The sequence below is a fragment of the Cyanistes caeruleus genome, chromosome 2 (assembly GCF_971803275.1).
Source record: "Cyanistes caeruleus chromosome 2, bCyaCae1.hap1.1, whole genome shotgun sequence".
NCBI lineage: Eukaryota > Metazoa > Chordata > Aves > Passeriformes > Paridae > Cyanistes > Cyanistes caeruleus.
This window is the reverse complement of record NC_141702.1, coordinates 80,927,939-80,946,641: the sequence shown is the minus strand read 5'-3', so window position 1 is coordinate 80,946,641 and position 18,703 is coordinate 80,927,939. Positions and strand designations below refer to the sequence as shown.

The 18,703-nt window shown below is 38.9% G+C and overlaps 1 protein-coding gene across 4 annotated transcripts in view; it reads left to right on the top strand.

The window, feature by feature from the left end:
* Positions 1-18,703, top strand: part of KIF26B (kinesin family member 26B) — a 277,653-nt gene that overhangs the window by 102,247 nt on the left and 156,703 nt on the right. For all 4 annotated transcript variants that reach the window (XM_086878160.1, XM_086878161.1, XM_086878163.1 and 1 more), the window contains one exon: positions 10,870-11,036. In XM_086878160.1, the coding sequence (XP_086734286.1) occupies positions 10,870-11,036 (167 nt within the window). The remainder of the gene's footprint in view (positions 1-10,869; positions 11,037-18,703) is intronic.

Genomic DNA, 18,703 nt, shown 5'->3' with positions numbered 1-18,703 from the left:
ACAAAAGGAAGGCATTTTATCCTGTAAAACGTTACTAATCTGATAGGCAGTAAGTCATAGTGGAAAAAGATCCAATTAATTTCCAGCTGCACAGCTTTATAATGCAGCAAGATATACAGGTGACTTAAGAGAATTAACAACTTCATAAAAGTAGATTTAAAAAACCAAAACTTCTGAAAGCTATAGGCAGCCTCATCTTGCCAACAGATTGCTGTGTGATTGCTGTCTTCTTGACAAGAAAGGAAGCAGTTTAATTGTATTGTTGTGCAGTGCCTTGTTTTGCATTGCTAAAATGTTTAGGCACAAAATTGAGAACAGAGCTTCTCTTTGCTAGCTGATGTTCCTTTTTTTCATTTGCAGAGTTGGTATGGGAATATGCTAACTGGGAAACCTTATGTTGCTGTTCTGTCAGCAGAGGCTTGGCTGGTGGAACTTTGTGAATGAGAGGCATATGTGGGCCTGGTTGATGGTACGTTATTCAAAAGGGATGGCTCAAGCCCAGCAGGAGTGCCTTTGGCAAGTTTGCTTCACTGAGGACACTCTGGGTCAAGGAGGGCCTGCATAGCCTCCAGGATGGCTATCCAGGCTGTAGCTTGGAGAGGAGTAGAAAAAGCTAGCATTATGCTGAATGGATATGAGAAAACTTTGAGGGTATTGAAAAAGGTAGTTCTGATAGCTCTTGTGGTTTTGTAACAAGGTAGAGGCCTTACCTTTCAGAAAATAGTTTGATAATTTAGAAGTAGCTAAGAAATAAAATTTGTGTGCTGTGTCACTCTGACTAAAGGAGTACTGCAGACTAGAATCTACTTCTGTACAGGGATTGAGTTCACTTGAGGTAGATATTTGCTGTCCTGAATGCTTCAGATAATGAAATTTCCCCATCTCTAATATTGTTTTCCTTTGTTTATTTTCTGCTTAATAAATATATCAAAATAAAGTGAGGGAGCAAGAGGGTGGCTTGATCAGTACTGTTTCAGACTCTGTACTGATTTCTTCTGATGCATATATGTACTATGATGTAGATACAGGATGGGTCAATGAAAGAAGTGGATGTTGTCTACTCTGACTTCAGCAAGGCTTTTGACACTATCTCCCGCAACATTCTTGTAGGTAAACCAGGAAATGCGTGTTAGATGAGTGGACAGTGAGATGTATTGGGAACTGGCTGAATGGCGAAGCTCAGAGTGTTGTGCTCGGTGGAGTAGAATGCAGTTGGAGGCCTGGAGTCACTGTCATTCCCCAGGGATCAGTGCTGGGTCCATTCTGATTCAGCTTGTTTTTCAGTGGCATAGGAGGCACCCGCAGCCGGTTTGCTGATGGCACCAAACTGGGGGAGTGGCCGATAAACTGGAGACTCTGCTGCCACTCAGCAGGACCTCAGTAGGCTGGAGAATTGGCCAGAGGGAAACCTGGTGAGGTCCAACAAGGGCAAGTGCAGGGTCCTGCACCTGGGGAGGAATGACCCCAAGTGCCTGCACAGCCTGGGGACTGACCCACTGGAGAGCAGCTCTGCGGAGAAGGACTGGGGGTACCGGTGGGTGACAAGTTGTCCATGGGCCAGCAGTGCCCTTATGGCCAGGAGGGCCAAGGGTGTCCTGGCATGCATCAGGAGCAGTGTGGCCAGCAGATGGAGGGAGATGATCCTGCCCCTCTATTCAGCCCTGGTGCAGCCACTTATGGAATACTGTGTCCAGTTCTGGGCTCCTCAGCAAAGGAAAGACAAGGAGCTACTGGAGAGGGTCCAATAGAAGCCACAAGAACAATGTGGGGTCTGGAGCATCTCTTATGAGGAGAGACTGTGAGAGCTGGGCCTGTTCAGTCTGGAGAAGAAAAGTCAGAGAGGCAATCTCATTAATGCACATAAATATCTTGAAGATGGGTGCCAAGAGGGTGGTACCAGTTTCTTTTCAGTGGTGTCCAGTGAGAGGAGGAGCAATGGTCATAAACTAAAACACAACACATTCCACCTCAACATAAGGAAGAGCTGCTTCATGCTGAGGATGGCAGAACACTGGAATAGGCTTCCCAGTGAAACTGTGGAGTCTGCCTCTCTGAAGATCCTTTACCTTCTTTGCACTCTCTATCAGCTTCATATCTTATATTGTGGCACCCAAAACTGCACACAGGACTTGAAGTGAGTCTGCACCAGCACAGAGTAGAGAGGGACAATCAACTCCCTCGCTTGGCTGGTGATGCTGTGCCTAATGCCCCCCCGGACATGGTTGACCCTCCTGGCTGCCAGGGCACTGCTGACTCATACTCAGCCTGACATTGGTCAGGACACCCAGATCCCTTTTCACAGAACTGCTTTCTGTCACCTCTTTCCCCAGTCTGTCTGTTCATCTGCGGTTGCCTGTCCTAATTGCAGAATCTGGCACTTGCCTTTGTTGAACTTCATATGGTTGATGATTGCCCAGGCCTCTAAGTCTGTCAAGGTGTCACTGCAGGGCCTCTCTTACTTTAAGGGAGTCAACAGCTCCTTCCAGTTTAGTATTATCAGCAAACTTACTTAGTATTCCTTTGAGCCCTGTGTCCAAGTTGTTTATGAACCAAGTTTTTGGGGAACCTCTCTAGTGACAGGTCCCCAATCTGATGTCAACCCATTCGCTATAACCCGTTGCACCCAACCCATGAGCCAGTTGCTCACCCATCTCATGATGTGTTTATCCAGCTGTGTGCTGGACATTTTGTCTCACAATTTACTTTGTGAGAGAAAGTATCCAAAGCTTTACTGAAATCCAAAAAGATTACATCAACTGACTTCTCTTGATTAACAAGGTGTGTTACCTTGTCATAAGAGGAAGTCTGGTTTGACAAGAAGGACATTCCCCTCACAGAGCCATGCTGGCTGGGACCAATGACTGTATTGTCCTTCAGGTGTTTTGCAATAACTCCCAGTACAATCTTCCTCATGATTTTGCCAGGCACTGAAGTGAGACTGACAGGCTTGTCATTCCTCTTACCCTTCTTGAAAATTTGGCCAGTGTTTGCAAGCTTTGAGTCAATAAGGACCTCACTGGATTTCCAAGACTCTGATGAGACGTCTCATGATGACATCAGCCATCCACTTGAACAGTACTCTTGGATAATTCCCACCAGGCCTGTTAGAGGGATCCAGCTGGAAAAAATCCCTGTTTTGTAAAGCAAGTCTCTTAGGTTGAAGAATTTGAGGAAAATGTCTTATGGAAAAGGAATCCACCATTATTTGGATGTCTGATGAGCCTCTAAGTAGCTAACCTTGAGACCTTCATTGATTTATGGTAAAATGTTTCATTTAATGAGCTCTTGAGTGCGACATGGAACTAAATATAACAGCAGCTTTGATGGGAAGATGTGCCCATGCCTGCAGAAATTTGGATTTCATCTGTGCTGAAGTGTGCACTGGATCAGTTTTAATAATAATAGTGATGATAATTATCATCATCGTTGTTATCTGCTTTATAGAGGGACATGGGAGGTAGCCGCAACAGTCAAAGGCCATCTTTCTTTTGGACAGCAGGAAGCTGGAGGTTGCAATTAAACTCTACATGCTGTCGTAGTAACTAATTTATGTTTAAATAAAAGTAGTTTATGCTAAATCTTGACTCTGATTAAATACAAAGCATAATCCACATTCTTGCCATGCTAGTGATTCCACCTTTGAAAAACCTCACTCTAAGGTGCCTTGTTTTGTGTTTACACACAATCTGTGCTGATACAGTAGCACCTTCTGCTAGATCAATATATCAGATTTTGTGCACAAGTTTGCATAAAGTAGAAGCAAAGTGTGCCCAAAGGTACTCCCTAGAGTTTCAGTATTCATCATGATCAGCACTTTGCCTTTGCTAAGCAGTTTCAGTATGTCTACATCCAAGCAAGAGTTTGAATGCAGCAGATATTACGAGTGTCCTTTGTCAGCCTCTTTCTCACAGAACACATTCTTTTGACAAGGGAAGGGCTATCAGGATCTTCTGTCTTGCTCTTGTTCAAGCAGCATCTGTATCAGTAGTTGCAGTGGTCTCTGGCTATAGAGAAGCTCAGTATTTTACTGGGAGAGAAAAAGGTCATAATCAAATAGCAGAGTGCTGTAGGATTATGTCAGTGCCCTTAGCTACAGGAACTTGCTTACTGATTCTAAATAATTTTTTTTTTATTCTAAAGGTGAACTTTGTCCTGAATAATTCTTTAAATGTGTCTTCTGTTGTAGTAAGTGATTTGTGGGAGATGCACTACTCTGTGGTGCATTAAAAGATGAATGACTTTGGAAATCACCACCACTTTCAAGTTGCTCTGATTGAATGGTGTAATTGTTCCTTTTTGCCCTGTGAAGGATATGTTAATAAGTTGATAGCTGTGTGGGCAGCGCAAGATTTCTCTTTTTCTCTACCCCTCTGCACTTAAATTCCAACTTCTGTACAATGGTAGTTCAGTAAACACTCTACCAGATTTACCTCAAAACATTGAAATTGTATTTAAGAAGAATATTTGAAACTGATCCATTATTATTTGTCTTTCCTATTTTCACATGCTAACATCTCCCACAACATTGTAAAATTATGAAAATTAAATATAATAAATGTAAAATTATCCACATTTTTTTTTATACTGAGTACAACAAACCCCAGCTGTTATCTTGTCCTTTTAATGGTACCAGACATAAATTTATGCTGCAATTTTTTGTTACTGCACGGAACTTAATGCAGTAGTTCTGCGTTAGGCAGAAAGGATGGAGTCATTATTACCAGAAGGGCTCAGAGAAAATTGCTAACTTTTGGGAAGAGGACCTACTACTTACTGATAAATTCCCTTGGTGAGGAATGCCTTTTCCAGGTGAGGTAGAATTCTACTACTTCCTTCATTAACCTCCCTTCTGAAGAGACCTAAGAAATGTCAGCTCCTGCTCTGTTTGTTTTCTGATGCTGCTTCCTATAGGCAAGTTAGTGTAATTCCACTGACAATTTTAGTGGCTGGGAAGCTGGTGCCTGACAGAAAACACTTCAGGCTTTTATCTCATTCTGCAATCTACTGCACTATCGCATCAGACGACAAACTCTTAGGCACTAAAGGAAGCAGACAAATTCTTTCAGTTTTCAAAATTAGTTTGTAAATTAGAGTCTTGCCTCAATGTTTAAGAATTACTAGATCAAGCCCAGGAAAAGCAGGGCTGGTTAGTTCTCAGGAAAGGTTTTGTTTTCCATGCATGTGTCAGAAGAAAGACCACATGCAGGATGTACTGTGAGTTGTACCTCCCACTGTTGTTTCATCACTTCCATACACCAGAAACCAGCCTCCATGAGCCAAATGGGAAGAATAACTTTATCTTGTTATGACTGAGAAGAAACTGATGGGCCAAAAGGAGGTGGTTGGAAGGTAAAAGATTAATGTTGTAGAACAGCCAGAATACCTGATTGCGTGTAATGGAAAACTTTGTATTAAGTTGTTAAGCTTGTATTATAAACACATTTATATTAATTTATGATGTTTTTGGTATGCAAAGCTTTGAGTGACATATTCTTTAGTGCTTCCCTCAACTCATCCTTAAAAGATAAATTTAGGAAGAACCTTTTTATTGGTTAATGTACACATTTATTGTCTAAAATAACTCAGGAAGTAATTTACTCAATATTTATTGGGCAGAAAATTCAGTGCTGCTTTGAATAAAGAGTGGATTGCCAAAGAAGTAATTCATGAGTGTACGTGTGTTTATGAAAGAGAGCTTTCTACCTTCAGTTTCTTCTTGCTGGTGAGCTTCTCTCCCGAGGTTAGGAATTCTGGACACTGAGAATTGCTTTATAGTGAACTTGAACACAGATTTATATTTTTAATTTAGCTTCACGTATGGATGCATTTCACACATTTCTGTGCATCCACTTCATTCGTCAGTTACTGATGTTAGCTAGATTGTGGGGATGTTCCTGAATGCTTCGCTGCCTCCAGAGCAATGGATATTTCACGTCTTTCATAAATGCAAACTTTCATTTGTTGTTCAGTTGGGAGTCGTCAGTTAGGAGTTTTAGAAACATTAATGAGCTTGGCTATAAAATGCCCTTATGTAAATATAATTAGCCTCATACTGCATGATGACAAATCTTACACACAGTGAGACTCTAAATTGGAATGGGAAGAGAATCTAGCACGGCTAAACCTGTGGTTTAACTGCAGTGCCATCTTTTCCCTATGAAGTACAGAATTTAAATCATGATTTATCTTCAGCTCTTGCTGTATAGTGTCAGAAAGCTGTGAAAGAGGAGGTTAATGGTTGCTTTGCATTTATGAGAGAGAAGGAAAAAAATGGAGCCTTGGGAAGGACATCTGTCTTGTTCCATGTGCACTTAGAAGGATTTTATTGAGGCATAAAAGGTTGTGTTGTTTCATGCTTTGTCTTTTTGTTGCTTATCCAGGTAGTGAAGTATGGCCAACAATTCTATAAAAGAATTTCTCAAAATATCTACTATTAACCGATCTTAAACCTCATGGATATGCTACGTGGGTACTCATAGAAAAGAGAGAGAATTTAGGAATCAAGTATCTTCCCCTTTAAGTACAGAAACGACATCTACTAAGAGAGATGGTGACAGTAAAGAGGCAGATTTCTGTCAATTGTGCTTGCCAGGCATATCTTAGTGTGGAAAAAGAGAAAGGTTAAAAAAAAATGAAAATCACCCAAGTCTGTTAATGCTCAAAGTGTAATTTTCAACTATGTCTTTTGAACCGGGGTGGGGAAAAAAAGAAAATCTTCAAGAGCTTTTGAAATGTCTGTTCTATGAGTATTTTTCCTTAAATGCATGATATATCCTGGGTGATTTACTCAAGTTTGTATATGTGTGAGCTTCAGAAAGCAGGGCCAGAAGAGAAAGAGCTAATTTAGTACTGTGACTGGAGCACAGAGTAAATGAGATGGTAAGGTTGCCTCCAAATCCCACTCTTCAGTTCAGCTTAATAGTTTGAATTATTTCTACATTCTAAATCTGTGAGGCAAGACAAAGAAATGCAAAATAACTGACTTGAAGTCAGTAGTCTTTGGATATGTGAATATTTTGGGCTCCTTTCTACCCTCTGCTTTATGTATACGTACTGGATTCTGGAAACAAATGAGAATTTATCAGCCAAATATTGTGGGCACATATCTTGGTGTCTAGTGAGGTACTCAGTCTGCAGATTAACCCACATGTACAAATTTGTATAACAAATTAAGTATAACAAAGTATAAACAATACTCTGGAAAGTACTGGATACATAAAAGGTTTACAGCCTGATACAGAATTTGGCATAGCACCACCTTTCCCTTTCATTTCCACTGGCTGCATGACCAAAAGGATGTAAGGAAAAGATGGCAACAGAGTGACTTGAACTTGTTCAGACAAAACCAATTAGAGATTATGAGTGTTGCAGTATCGCAAGATACTTCTGTGGCCCTTTTTCTGTGTAACACAAGGTAGTGTTTCAGGTTTCCCAGATTAGGAATTAGAGAATGTCTGAAATTCAGGTTAATATTTCAGCTTTCATTGGTTCTGGAGACAGTTCACTGTTGAAAAAACTCCATAATGGCAGAAAGTAAAAAGTGCTAGAAGTGGAGATCATTTCTAGGTTAGGAGATCCTGAACTCTGACTAGGCCAGTTCTTATTTTATCCTGATTCTTCTGTGTCTTAGGTATGTTCCCATTTTGATATCCCTGTAATACAATCTTGACTAAGAAGCGTCTCTGCTGAGGAAAAGAGTAAATCAATGGACCGCAAGGATAGACTTCATGTTCATTTGGAACTTAGTTCTGAACGAGTTCCTGCTAAGAAACAGAATTTTTGCCTGGGAAGTGTGCCAACATCAGTAAGGAAATCAGGCAGTGTTGCTGGACCCTCAAGATCAAGAGGGTCCCTTACAAGCCAAACATGTTGTTTTATGAATGTCCATCCAGGGTGTCTGTAGGAGGGCACTCAGGGATGCTGCTTTTTGCAGATGATGTGTCAATGTAAACAATAGCTCCCTGTTTTCTGTGACAAAGCAAGTGGTGTGAGTGAGCAGGAGGGAGAGCTGCTGCCTGTCCAGCAGGTGCTGGTGGTCAGTAACATAGAGATGTTTCAGAATTTACAGTTTTAGCTGACCACCCCTGCAGTACTGTTGTGTAGGACACGTGATAAAACAGCAATGATATGATACAATATGATATGATATATTATATTACTGAAACCCCTACAATTACATAGAACAACCCAATTCTGCATCTGCCCATAGTATATGTGATTACTAAAATAAATATTTTTCTTACTTCTCTCTGTTGTATTTGTGGTACTCCACAAATACAGAATCTGTGAATATGTTTATTTCCACCTTCTTCTTAATTTCCTTTGTAGCTTACAATAAGGAAATTTGACCTAAATAACAGATTTATAAAATCTTCATCCCCACGTATTAGAAAACATTAACATTCTATTTGCTGACTAATACCTACTTCTCCCTGGGTGAATAGGTGAGGGGAAGTGGTTTGTATCTTTCTAAAGGAATCTCATGTCTCTTTGGTAAGTGATTATTTTTGAGCGCTTGTGTTTAAGAACTACTTATTCAAAAAAACTCAGAGTCCAAGCATCTAGACAGTTTTTGGGAAGCTTGAAAGTGATACTTTCAATCAGGCAATGTGCACAATCAGTTTGAGGCATTTTATTGCTCTGTGAAGTTCATGTTTGACTTGTGGATGTGGATGAGGATCATCGGAAAGTCTCTACAATTGCAGAAATGGTGTCACCAATGTGATGTGGCTTTTATGTTGTCCTAAACACCAAGACACACAAGTACTTTCCTGTTTTACAGTTGTCTTAAATGCCTCGCTCCAGCCTCCATCTCATGATGTCAGGGAATCTGCTGACACCAATAGAAGTGTATTGTACTGGCTGTGGATATTCTTATTTGGAGCTGCAAATCTTTGTTTGGCAGAAGATGGGGAGGTTATGATTGCAGTTGAGATAATCAACTTACCAACTTCTTAACTGCTGTCCATTTGCCATGGGAGTAGCACTTCCTAGTGGCATTGTCAGCAATGGTAATTAATTAATGATAATCCATCCTCATTACATATATTTGCCTTGGATGAAGTAAGATGAGGCTAGATTTATATGTGCACTCTTCTCTGAAGGAAGAGCTGTCTGTTTAGCAGCTCCCAACAGGGAAGGTGAGGAATTTGGTTTCAGGATAATTGAAGGGGACAGAGCAGAATCTTGTGTTAGTTCATTGCAAAGATAAATAGCGGAGTTATCTAGTATTATCTACTATTTAAGGAAATATTGTTTAGTGAATTCAAGTGTGCTGGTTACTCCAGGTGGACGTACATAGGGTAGCAGGACCCTGAAGAACTGTCTGTCTGCACACTGGAAATGTAAGGAGGTATCCTGGCAGACAGTCTAAATTCCTGTATTCTGCCAGTAGTATGAGATTATTTAAGTCCAGATTTTCAGCTATAGCCTTCTGAGAGCAATGCTTATTTAGTGTAGTGAATCCTGTATATTGGAATGGCTCAGCATGGGATTAATATGATGGGGGCACTTTCAGCAATTCTTCTGGTTCCTCATAAAAATAGAGAGGCTAGTTTAGCATTCCTGTTCCTGAAGAATTACTGTTGATCGGTCTAAAAGTATATAAAATAAGGATAAACACTTAGATTATCTTCTTAGCTATAGCAGAATGGATAGCAATTTTCTATGAGAGAAACAGAGGTTGCATGATAGTTGGCCTAAAAACTATTGCCGTATCATGTCTTCTCTCTCTCACAAATAAAAATCAGTTCTTCAACTTTGCTTTTAATAACTGAAATGGTTAACAGGTGAAATAAATAAAGTGTAAGTGGGAAAAGAATTCAGGATGATTTCAAATACTTATTTTGATGTGCCTCACAAAGATGTTTTATTGTTTTTGTGGTGATAAGTAGACATAGGAAAATGAACAGGTGAGAGACTACCTCTTGGAAATAACCTGAGAAGGGTTCTTTTTAGGTGTATGTCACAATCTTGAGACATGCATTGGTGAACAGAAGCTATTTCTCATGGAAACGAGGGAAGGAGGAAAGGGAATTTATTAGCAATTGCATTAAGTATTGGAGATGACATTACAGCATTGTAAATTCATGCAGAAGAAGTCAAGAAACTGAATTGAAAGTATTGAGGAGTTGCTACAGTAGAGCTTTCCCAGCTTTCTCTGAAGTCAAAGATCTTTCAGTTGATTTGAGAACTGGGTCAAGTCTGATGGAACTCTGATTCTTTTCAGACAATGAAAGGCTGAGATGAGATTTCCTAACGGGAAAAAAATGTTAGCTGGGCCATCAGAAGAATAAAATCACATGATGTTTAAAAACTTTTAAGAAAGGCAATGAAAGTTAATGGTAATGATCCCAATTTTGCAGAGAGATGATAAATTGTCTAAGATCCCAAGGCACTCCCTCCTATGCTGTGTGTTGAGTTTGCTGGAGAAAGGTCAACAAAAATACTTAATACACTAGAGGTGTTATTTTGTTATGTTGTTCTTTTAATTCCCCCTCACCCCTCCCCAAAGTAAAATACACATATTTTGCACAAATCAAATCTGTCTTTCTTTTATTTTGAGGTAAGACCAAGCAAATATTATGGTTTACTCTTTCTTTTCTGTATGGATGGAAAACCATATACATTATTGACATTTTTTGTGATGGGATAAATTTATCCCATTTGTTTTAATACAGACAAGCTTAGAGCTGAGTTTAAGTACTGTAGCTTAGTATGAAAGCAGCAATAAGCTTGTCCACAGAGCAGCGAAGAGGAAGTGAGTGAAGTGCCTCTCACTCCATCTGCAATCTGGAGGCATTGCTGGATTAGGACGGGTCAGCCAGTGAGCTTTAGCTGATGACACTTCTGGTTTTTTTCTGTCTTCAGATATCTCAGCTTATAACAGAGACTAGTCGAGAGGGCCTGACTGAAGCAGCATTGAACCGCTACAATGCAGATAAACCCTCCCTGTACAGCTTCCCTGCTTCCCAGAGCACATATGTTGCCAGTGAAGTATCCACAGGCACCTCGGTGGCAGCATCATTTTTTGCCAGGTAAGAGAAATTTCTCAGATTTTCCTTTACTGGACACATAATTTCTTTTAAAGGAGACAACTCTGTAGTGAAGAAGTGGGGTTGACTAACTACAGTACACTTCAAAACATGGTTGTAGATACAGATCTATTGCAAACTTGCAGGAATTACCATGAAAATGTTGTTTAATCCACCTACATGCATTTATCTGTAAAATGGAATGATGCTTCTACCCTCTTCTGTAAAATATTTCTTTAATGCTTGATTTTTGTTAAAATGTGCTTGCACTCCCAGAATATCACTTGGCTTTGTGACTATTTACAGGGGTGTATCCCTGAATGAGAAGGGCCCATCCAAATAATTTCCTGAGACAGGTGATTAACAATAGAGCTAACTGGAGGCAGCTAGTTCAGTTTGGTGGCAATCTTCAGATGTCTTTATTGAATTTTACTTCCATCTAGGGAAATTATCAAAGTTTCGCTTTCATACCAAAAGCTGAGGATTCTGATTTCAGCTTCAGTCCCCATCATTCCACTAAACTGACCTAAGGGTCTGAATTCAGCCTTGGAACATGCTTTATGTTGAATATTCAGAGATTGCTAAAAAAATCAATGAGATAAAGCTTAATTTAAAAAAATCTTATGGCTATCTTGATTAATTTGTTAATAAAATGTTTCGTTAAATGGGCATATCAGCTAATAAGTGAAATATCAATTATCACCAACAAAAATGGTTTTTTTGTGCAGAAATATGCTCTTTCCAGAACAGAATCTCTTTAGTGCAGTTGAATCCTTATGTAACAAAAGACATTGAAATAATACTTGTCTTTTAATGCTTTTTATTAATTAGAAGATTGACTTGGGAAGAGTAATGAAACAGGAGAATAAGCCATTATTATAGCACTTCCAGTCCAATCCAGTGAGAGATCATGATTTCAAAACATGGAGTGAACTCTGAGTGAGCACCTCGAGCAGTTTCCGATCAGCTTCCTTCCTTTGAGAGCCAAACTATTAGTAATTCCACATGCTTCTATTTTATTTTAAAGGTAAATGGAAAACTTATAAAGTTGTTGGACTCTGTAAATCTGTGAAAAAGATTTTCCTGTCCTATTTTTCCTCACTGACATGAGGACTGCACATGTTCGATCAGTGTCATACAGCAAGTGAGTTGTGTAAAAGGATTAAGCGTAGCATTTTAGAAGATCCAGTTGTTTGGGGCAACTCTGCCATTTTTCTTTATAGTTGAGATACAGCAATAGGAAATGTGAATGACAGTGGTCTTGGTTTGCTGCCCTTTTCTGTTTAACTGCAGGCAATTTAAATTAAAATTGCTGAATGTACACGCATGGTAATATCTAGCTGGAGTGCAGATTGGGATTAGCACATATTTTAGCATGAATTGATTTATGAAGATGACTTAACTAATTTGTTCTTCATTGTTTCATTGTTTATGCTGAAAGAATTCATTTTCTCTTAATATACTTCGCTGAAATGTAGGAAGCTAATTAAATTTACTCAAAATCCCTAGTGTAAATCGTAGCATTTTAAGTAGAACTCTGTTAGCTTCTAGCTGATGTTGCGAATTCTTGGGTGTGCTTGGTCCAACAGAGATCTCATGTTTAGATTGTTTGTTTTTAAACTGTACTTAGCAAGACAAAAGTGTCTAGTTTTGGGTATTGCACAATTAGATTAATATCACTCATCTAAGTCAGTTTTGTCCTGGATTTCAAGTTACATCACCTGCTGGCAATTTAAGCAGCTAATTCAAGTCAGTTGTTCACTGCTTGACCTTTTAACAAGAAAATTGCCAAGCTGTTTTCCAAATCTGAGTCACTAATTTTTGTTTTTCATCTTCTCTGTCTATTTGCATTTCTGTCAAGTTGTGGTAAGAAGCATCGGGGCTTACTTGTATGTGTATTATAAAAAGAAGTAGAAGGCAGTGGTTGTCTAACTCATTAAGATGGTGCAGCACTGTTTACAAGGTGAAACAGTCCTTTGTACCAGACCTATGAATTCTGAGCTTTTGCTTTTTATGATTGTCAGTAGCGCATGGAGTAGTGACTACCAGCTATATATGCTTTTTTTGAATGTGTGTCACATGTTGTGTTTTCACAGTGAGCAAGTAAGAAATTATTGCAAAGCCAGAGAAATTTGCCAATGTAAAGCTCAAGTTCCAGAGCTGAAGACCTATTCTTTTGAAATCTGAATAATGACCCACAGTATTTCACTCTAACTTCCCTAACAAGCAAAGCAAACCTCAGATAAGGCTCAGATATAAGTCATCCATCATCAGGAAAAAAATCCAATTAATGAAAATACTGTAGTACGGAGGAAATGTCAAGGCATCCATGGAAATTTTGGTTGTAATTGCTTCAGAAATATCAGGCATGGAATACTGGGAGCTCATAGTTTTTCTGTTCTCAGGCACTACTGCTTCAGCAGTGACAGTCACTTGACTGGCCTGTAGCTGGCATTGAGCCATGGGGAAGTATCCTAAGGCCACAGTAACTCTCAGTTTTTTTAAAAACCAGGAGACTTATCAGATGTCTCAATAATTGACTGTTATATTTCATGATCTATAGCTGACAGATTTCCAAACCAGCTAAAAGGGCTGCAACTTCTGTTGCAACTGTGAATTGTCATTTGTTAGGATATTGCTGCGAGGGAACTTATGACACATCAGGATTCCCATGGGACAGTATGTGAATGCTTTAAAGGAACAAACACTGAAAACTGTCCAAAGCGCTCAGCTGATAGGCTTATGAATATTAGATGATATAGGTATGAATAAGGAATTTCTAATGGTGATTCTGACATAGAAACTGAATTCAATCAATTGTACTTTTAGTGACAAGCATTGAATTTTCCTTTTTGTTTAGGGCTATCACTTATTTTTGTCTCAGATATGCTTCAATCATGCTAATGTAGCACCATCTTGCTTATTACCAGTACACATTCATGATAAGAATAATTCATTTAGTGAATGTGAAATAATGTTAAGATTCTTTACTCATAATGAATCATTCACAGAGCATTTTAGAATTTTTTTGCATGACTTAACTTCTCCCTCCAGTTTGAGTCTTTGTCCTAAGAGGCATAGCATCTTTGGAGTTATTGCAACCTGAGCTGTGCCAGCCTCTTGCTTTGTGTCCTCCCAGCACAATGTAGGAGTGTGCCACCCCAGTTAAGGGATTAGTAGATTAGTATCTTTGGTGATACTGCCAAAGAACTGAGGGAAGGGCCTTCTGTCACTTGTTTCCCTGGTGTCTCTGTAAAGCTTTTTCAGGCTGAGGGGCACAGTAATTTTATTCTTGTCAATGCTGGTTTCTACATGGAGAAAACTTCTGGGACTCTGACTTCAGCTTTGGCCTGACTACTCTGCAAATAAACCTGCCCTTCTGAATAAAAAGTCTCTCATGACTGGGCTGTAGAGTTTCAGTGATCTCTTTGAGGGTGATAGCACAATGCAGGAACTAGAAGTCAAAACTGGACCAGAGCCTTTCTGTTTTCTGTGACAATACATCAAAGTTTTTGGCATCTTGGTGCTGTTCCTTGTTTGCCCCATCACAGTAAACTTGCTTTATTGGGGAGGAAGAACTTTGCACCAGAACAAAGGAGAGACACAGAAGCCCATTTCACTTGGGATGTGAAAAAAAAGGTAAAAAACTTTTGAGGAGGAGATATTTTTGAATGTTAGTCTTTAAAGTTGTTTCCTGCTGCGAGTCAGGAAGTATAACAGTGTATTTGGAACAAAAGCCTGCCTCAGTCTGAAATTAGATATAGTCATATTTGGATTCATTGAGCCTAATGGGTATATAGATAATCTTGAAAGCAGACTGAAAAATCTATTCTAGGGATCATTTTCCATGTCTTTATGCAACTAAACAATAAAGAGTGCCACACAATGCTACTGTTGTAGGTGTTGCAAGGCATGCTTTTCAAACAGAATGTCCAATTTTTTTAAAAGCTCTTACATTAAGACAAAATAAGAATAGAAAAACTTAGTTGCATATATAATGCATATGAAGCTACTCAGTGTGGTATAAGCTCGACTTACAGTTACCTTAATTCTTGGAAAAACTGCTGGTGACTCTTTCCTCAGTCGTTCTCCATCCCTGAGTGGTTTGGCAACAGGGGAGGAGGTGAGGCATTGCACTATGGCCAAGGTGTACTGTGAATGTTGTGTTCAAAATGCTGCTGAATATTCCACAGATTTCCCTAACATTCCAGAGAATCCTATTGGAATATTTCTAAAAATTCTCTTGCATCTTGCATGTACTGCAAAGCTGATATGAAGACAGTATTTGTGGGACCCTCTTATTAAAGCTGTTGTGATATTTTGATGACTTAGCACTCCAGAAACTCTGGAATCTCATGCCTCCGTGTTTTTTGCATACATGTGGAAAACTTCATTTAATCACCCAGCTTTTGATGTTGGCTGTTTTTCCTTATAGTTAGTCTATACAATCTTTGTGTATATGTCTGTTTTAAAGCTCAGTGGAATTTGGAAGCACCAGGGCTTTCCCTTAAAGACTACTATGTGTTGTAGGCACACCATTTTAATGTTCTGGCTTGAGCTTTTTGGAGGTCTTGGGCAAGTTTACAAAAACAAATTTTTCCTGACGTTGCAACAGAGATTTTGTCAGAACATGCCCAGGAAAAACAGGTAAGAAACAGAGGCAGCATCTAGTAAAGAAGGAAATGGATTGAAGGGGATATTCTTGTTCCACGAAGCCCAGCTTTGGTGTGAGAAGGTCCACAGGAGAAACACTGGATTTGTGTGGGTAGTCTGGCTGTTACTGGTGTAGCTGAAGCATTGCCACCGGCAGATGTGAGAGCCAGGTCAGGTCAGGAATCTGCTGTTGATACTCCTGTGGCTGGTGCAGGTGCACATCAGGCTATGCAGGCACACCCAGGACATTGGAGCAGAGGCCTCAGAGACCTCTCAGGAAAGAGCCTGTGAGGCTACCTGTCAGGTAGTGAAGGCTGTTCACCTGTGCCTTTCTAAAGAATGTGTTAGTCTGAACAGCAGGTGACTCAGGTGGTAGTGTTTCTTCATGCTGAAGAGTGGTGGACCCAGTTGCCCTTTCAAGCCATGCAGCAGTTTTCCTAGTTTGGGCACTGCCATCAAGAACTTGGGAAGTTCTTGATACGAAATAGTTGTCACTTCAACATCCTTCAAAAATTATTTTTAATGCAGATTATTTTCCTTCAGAAAATTATTTTCTGAGACTTGGGTGAAAACATGTTCTGGTTTCTTGCTGTCTAAACTATGGAGAATCTAACAGGACTTTCTTTCATTAGCTGAACAAACTAAATTTAGCAGTTAAATTGTGGTCAGATTCTTGGACATTTTTAAGAACTATATACTAATAACTCTAATCAGAATTTCTGACTCGTTTCCCTCATCCTTATCATATATAATATATAATATGATAAGGATGCTTATGCTTATACTGCATAAGAAATGCATAAAAAGACAGTTAAGATAAAAGATCCAAAGACTATCTTTCAGTGGGAATGCTGGCAGCAAGTTTCAAAACACCTGTAAATACTTTTCACAAATATTTCTACCTTCAAATCCTGTCTTGGGCTGACTCATGGGGGAAATTTTAATCACAATGATTTCAGTCTTCCTGAAAGACCATTAAATGTTTAAAATTGGCATCTAGGTTTGAGTGCACAACTTCAGTGGCTGATTTTTCATACTTGCTCAACCTTCCTCAGTAATGCAAGAGATCTGTGTTCATAGTCACTGCTTTTCTGTGCTTCCTGTTGCTGTGAGAGCCCTAACTAGAAGGCTGTTTCTGCTTTCTGTTAGTGGTGTTATTTCATGCATATGAATTAAATGCTAGTCAGAAGGGAATTGTGACTCCTGAAGTGAAAGAAAGCTGCAGTTGAGGCATAAGGAATACTCTTTTCTATGTTCAGTGTAAACAAAATGAAAATAACTTGGTGAGAAAACTATGTGAGTTACATGCAAGAATAGTCAGTGTGGAATTAGGGAGACAATGATCTGATATGCAATGAAAAAATTAAGTGCCACATCTGGAAGAGGGAAAGCAAAGGTATTTAAATGATCTCTAATTTTGAATGATACTTCTATCTTGGGTCCCAATTTCCAGTGATTTTTTTTTTCTTCAAAGCTGACACATGTCCCATGACACTTTTGTTTGAATCAGTTCATGTTGTTTGATTAAAAAAAAAACACCCAAAGGCTTAACAGCAAGATTCCAGAGTAGGTCCATTTCTAACAAGAATTGTGCAGGGTACATGTCTGAAACAACGGTGAATCTGAATCTTTGGATATTGCATGCTGCCATTATTTAAACAAAAGCTTAAGAAAATGTATACAGTCTTTGGACCTGGGTTGGAAATCTGGTTGGGATTTGTTTAAGTTGCCACTGGGCTGTGAACAAAAGTAATTTGAATCTTTATGCCGATTACATCCATTATATGTTGGTTGCAGATTATTAGCTTGCATTCACATCTCAAAATATAGATCGTGGACCTTAATTTTTAAATAGGGTTTGGGGAGCAACCCATGGAGCTATAAAAAGAAATAAGCTAAAACTACCCTAGATTATCGTAGAATACTATACTTGCAGGGGCGTGCCATCTGCTTAGCCTCAAAGCATGTAACTGATGAAAAGGATGTAAATCCTCCTCATGTTCCTAGTATCAAAGTAATCCACTTAAGGTAAACAACTCTGTCCGTTTAAAGTTAACAAATGTGGTTTTCTGGTCTAAGCATGTTTTAAAAATGATTTAGAAGAATCTGAAGGAAAAGATTACTATCCAGGAACAAATTATTTACCATTCAACAGAGAAATTAATATTCCAGTCTGTTAAAGGTATGTTACTTTGATGTTATTTCTTTATTGAAATATGCTACACCTGCTTCTATGTGCTGCACAAGGCGAGTGTTTTCTGATCTGCACTTGCCCCACGTATGGTTTGTTTTGTATTGATGGTAATGGTAATCACTAAGTAATGTTGTTATTGAAATAGTCATCAAGATTGGCAGTTTTTTGTGTAACTAGTCTTTCACAGTTTTGAGAAAATTTGCTCCTTTCCTCCCTTTTTCTTTGTAAAGTTTGGGATATAATGTTTCACTGTGATGCAATGAGTATCTGGTTCTGTGAAGCAAAGGACACATTCTGTGGACTTTTTTCTGCTTAAGAGATTGTCTTGAAATGGATGTCTTGTCTCCTAAGTATAATTAATTATATTATTTTTTCCTGGTATATATTGCCTACAACCCAGAATCCCAGATTTTTCTGATTCCTGTAGGAATCAGTGGTGTTTAGTTATAAACTTTTGTTTCTGTAAATGTGTCTTTTGCACCATTTTAATTTTTACTCTTTTAGATACACAAATTCCTGTGACTGGAATTTTTTTTCCCTATTTTTTTTTATATTATCAGTTGTGTTCAGTTTTTATATTCAAAATTGCATCTGTGAATACAATGTATTTATATACACTTTTCCCTTCTTTTTTCTGTCTGCTTATTTTCTCAAGTACAAATCCATGAAAATGCATAACCAAAGACCCATTTACCTAGTAAGAAAAGACTCTTCCTCTCTGAGATCCTAGAGTCAATAGCTGATTATATTACAATGAAAAAGGCCAGTAATGCAAACACCTACTTAATCTCCTTCATGCAATGTAAATGCTTTGTAGAAGTTC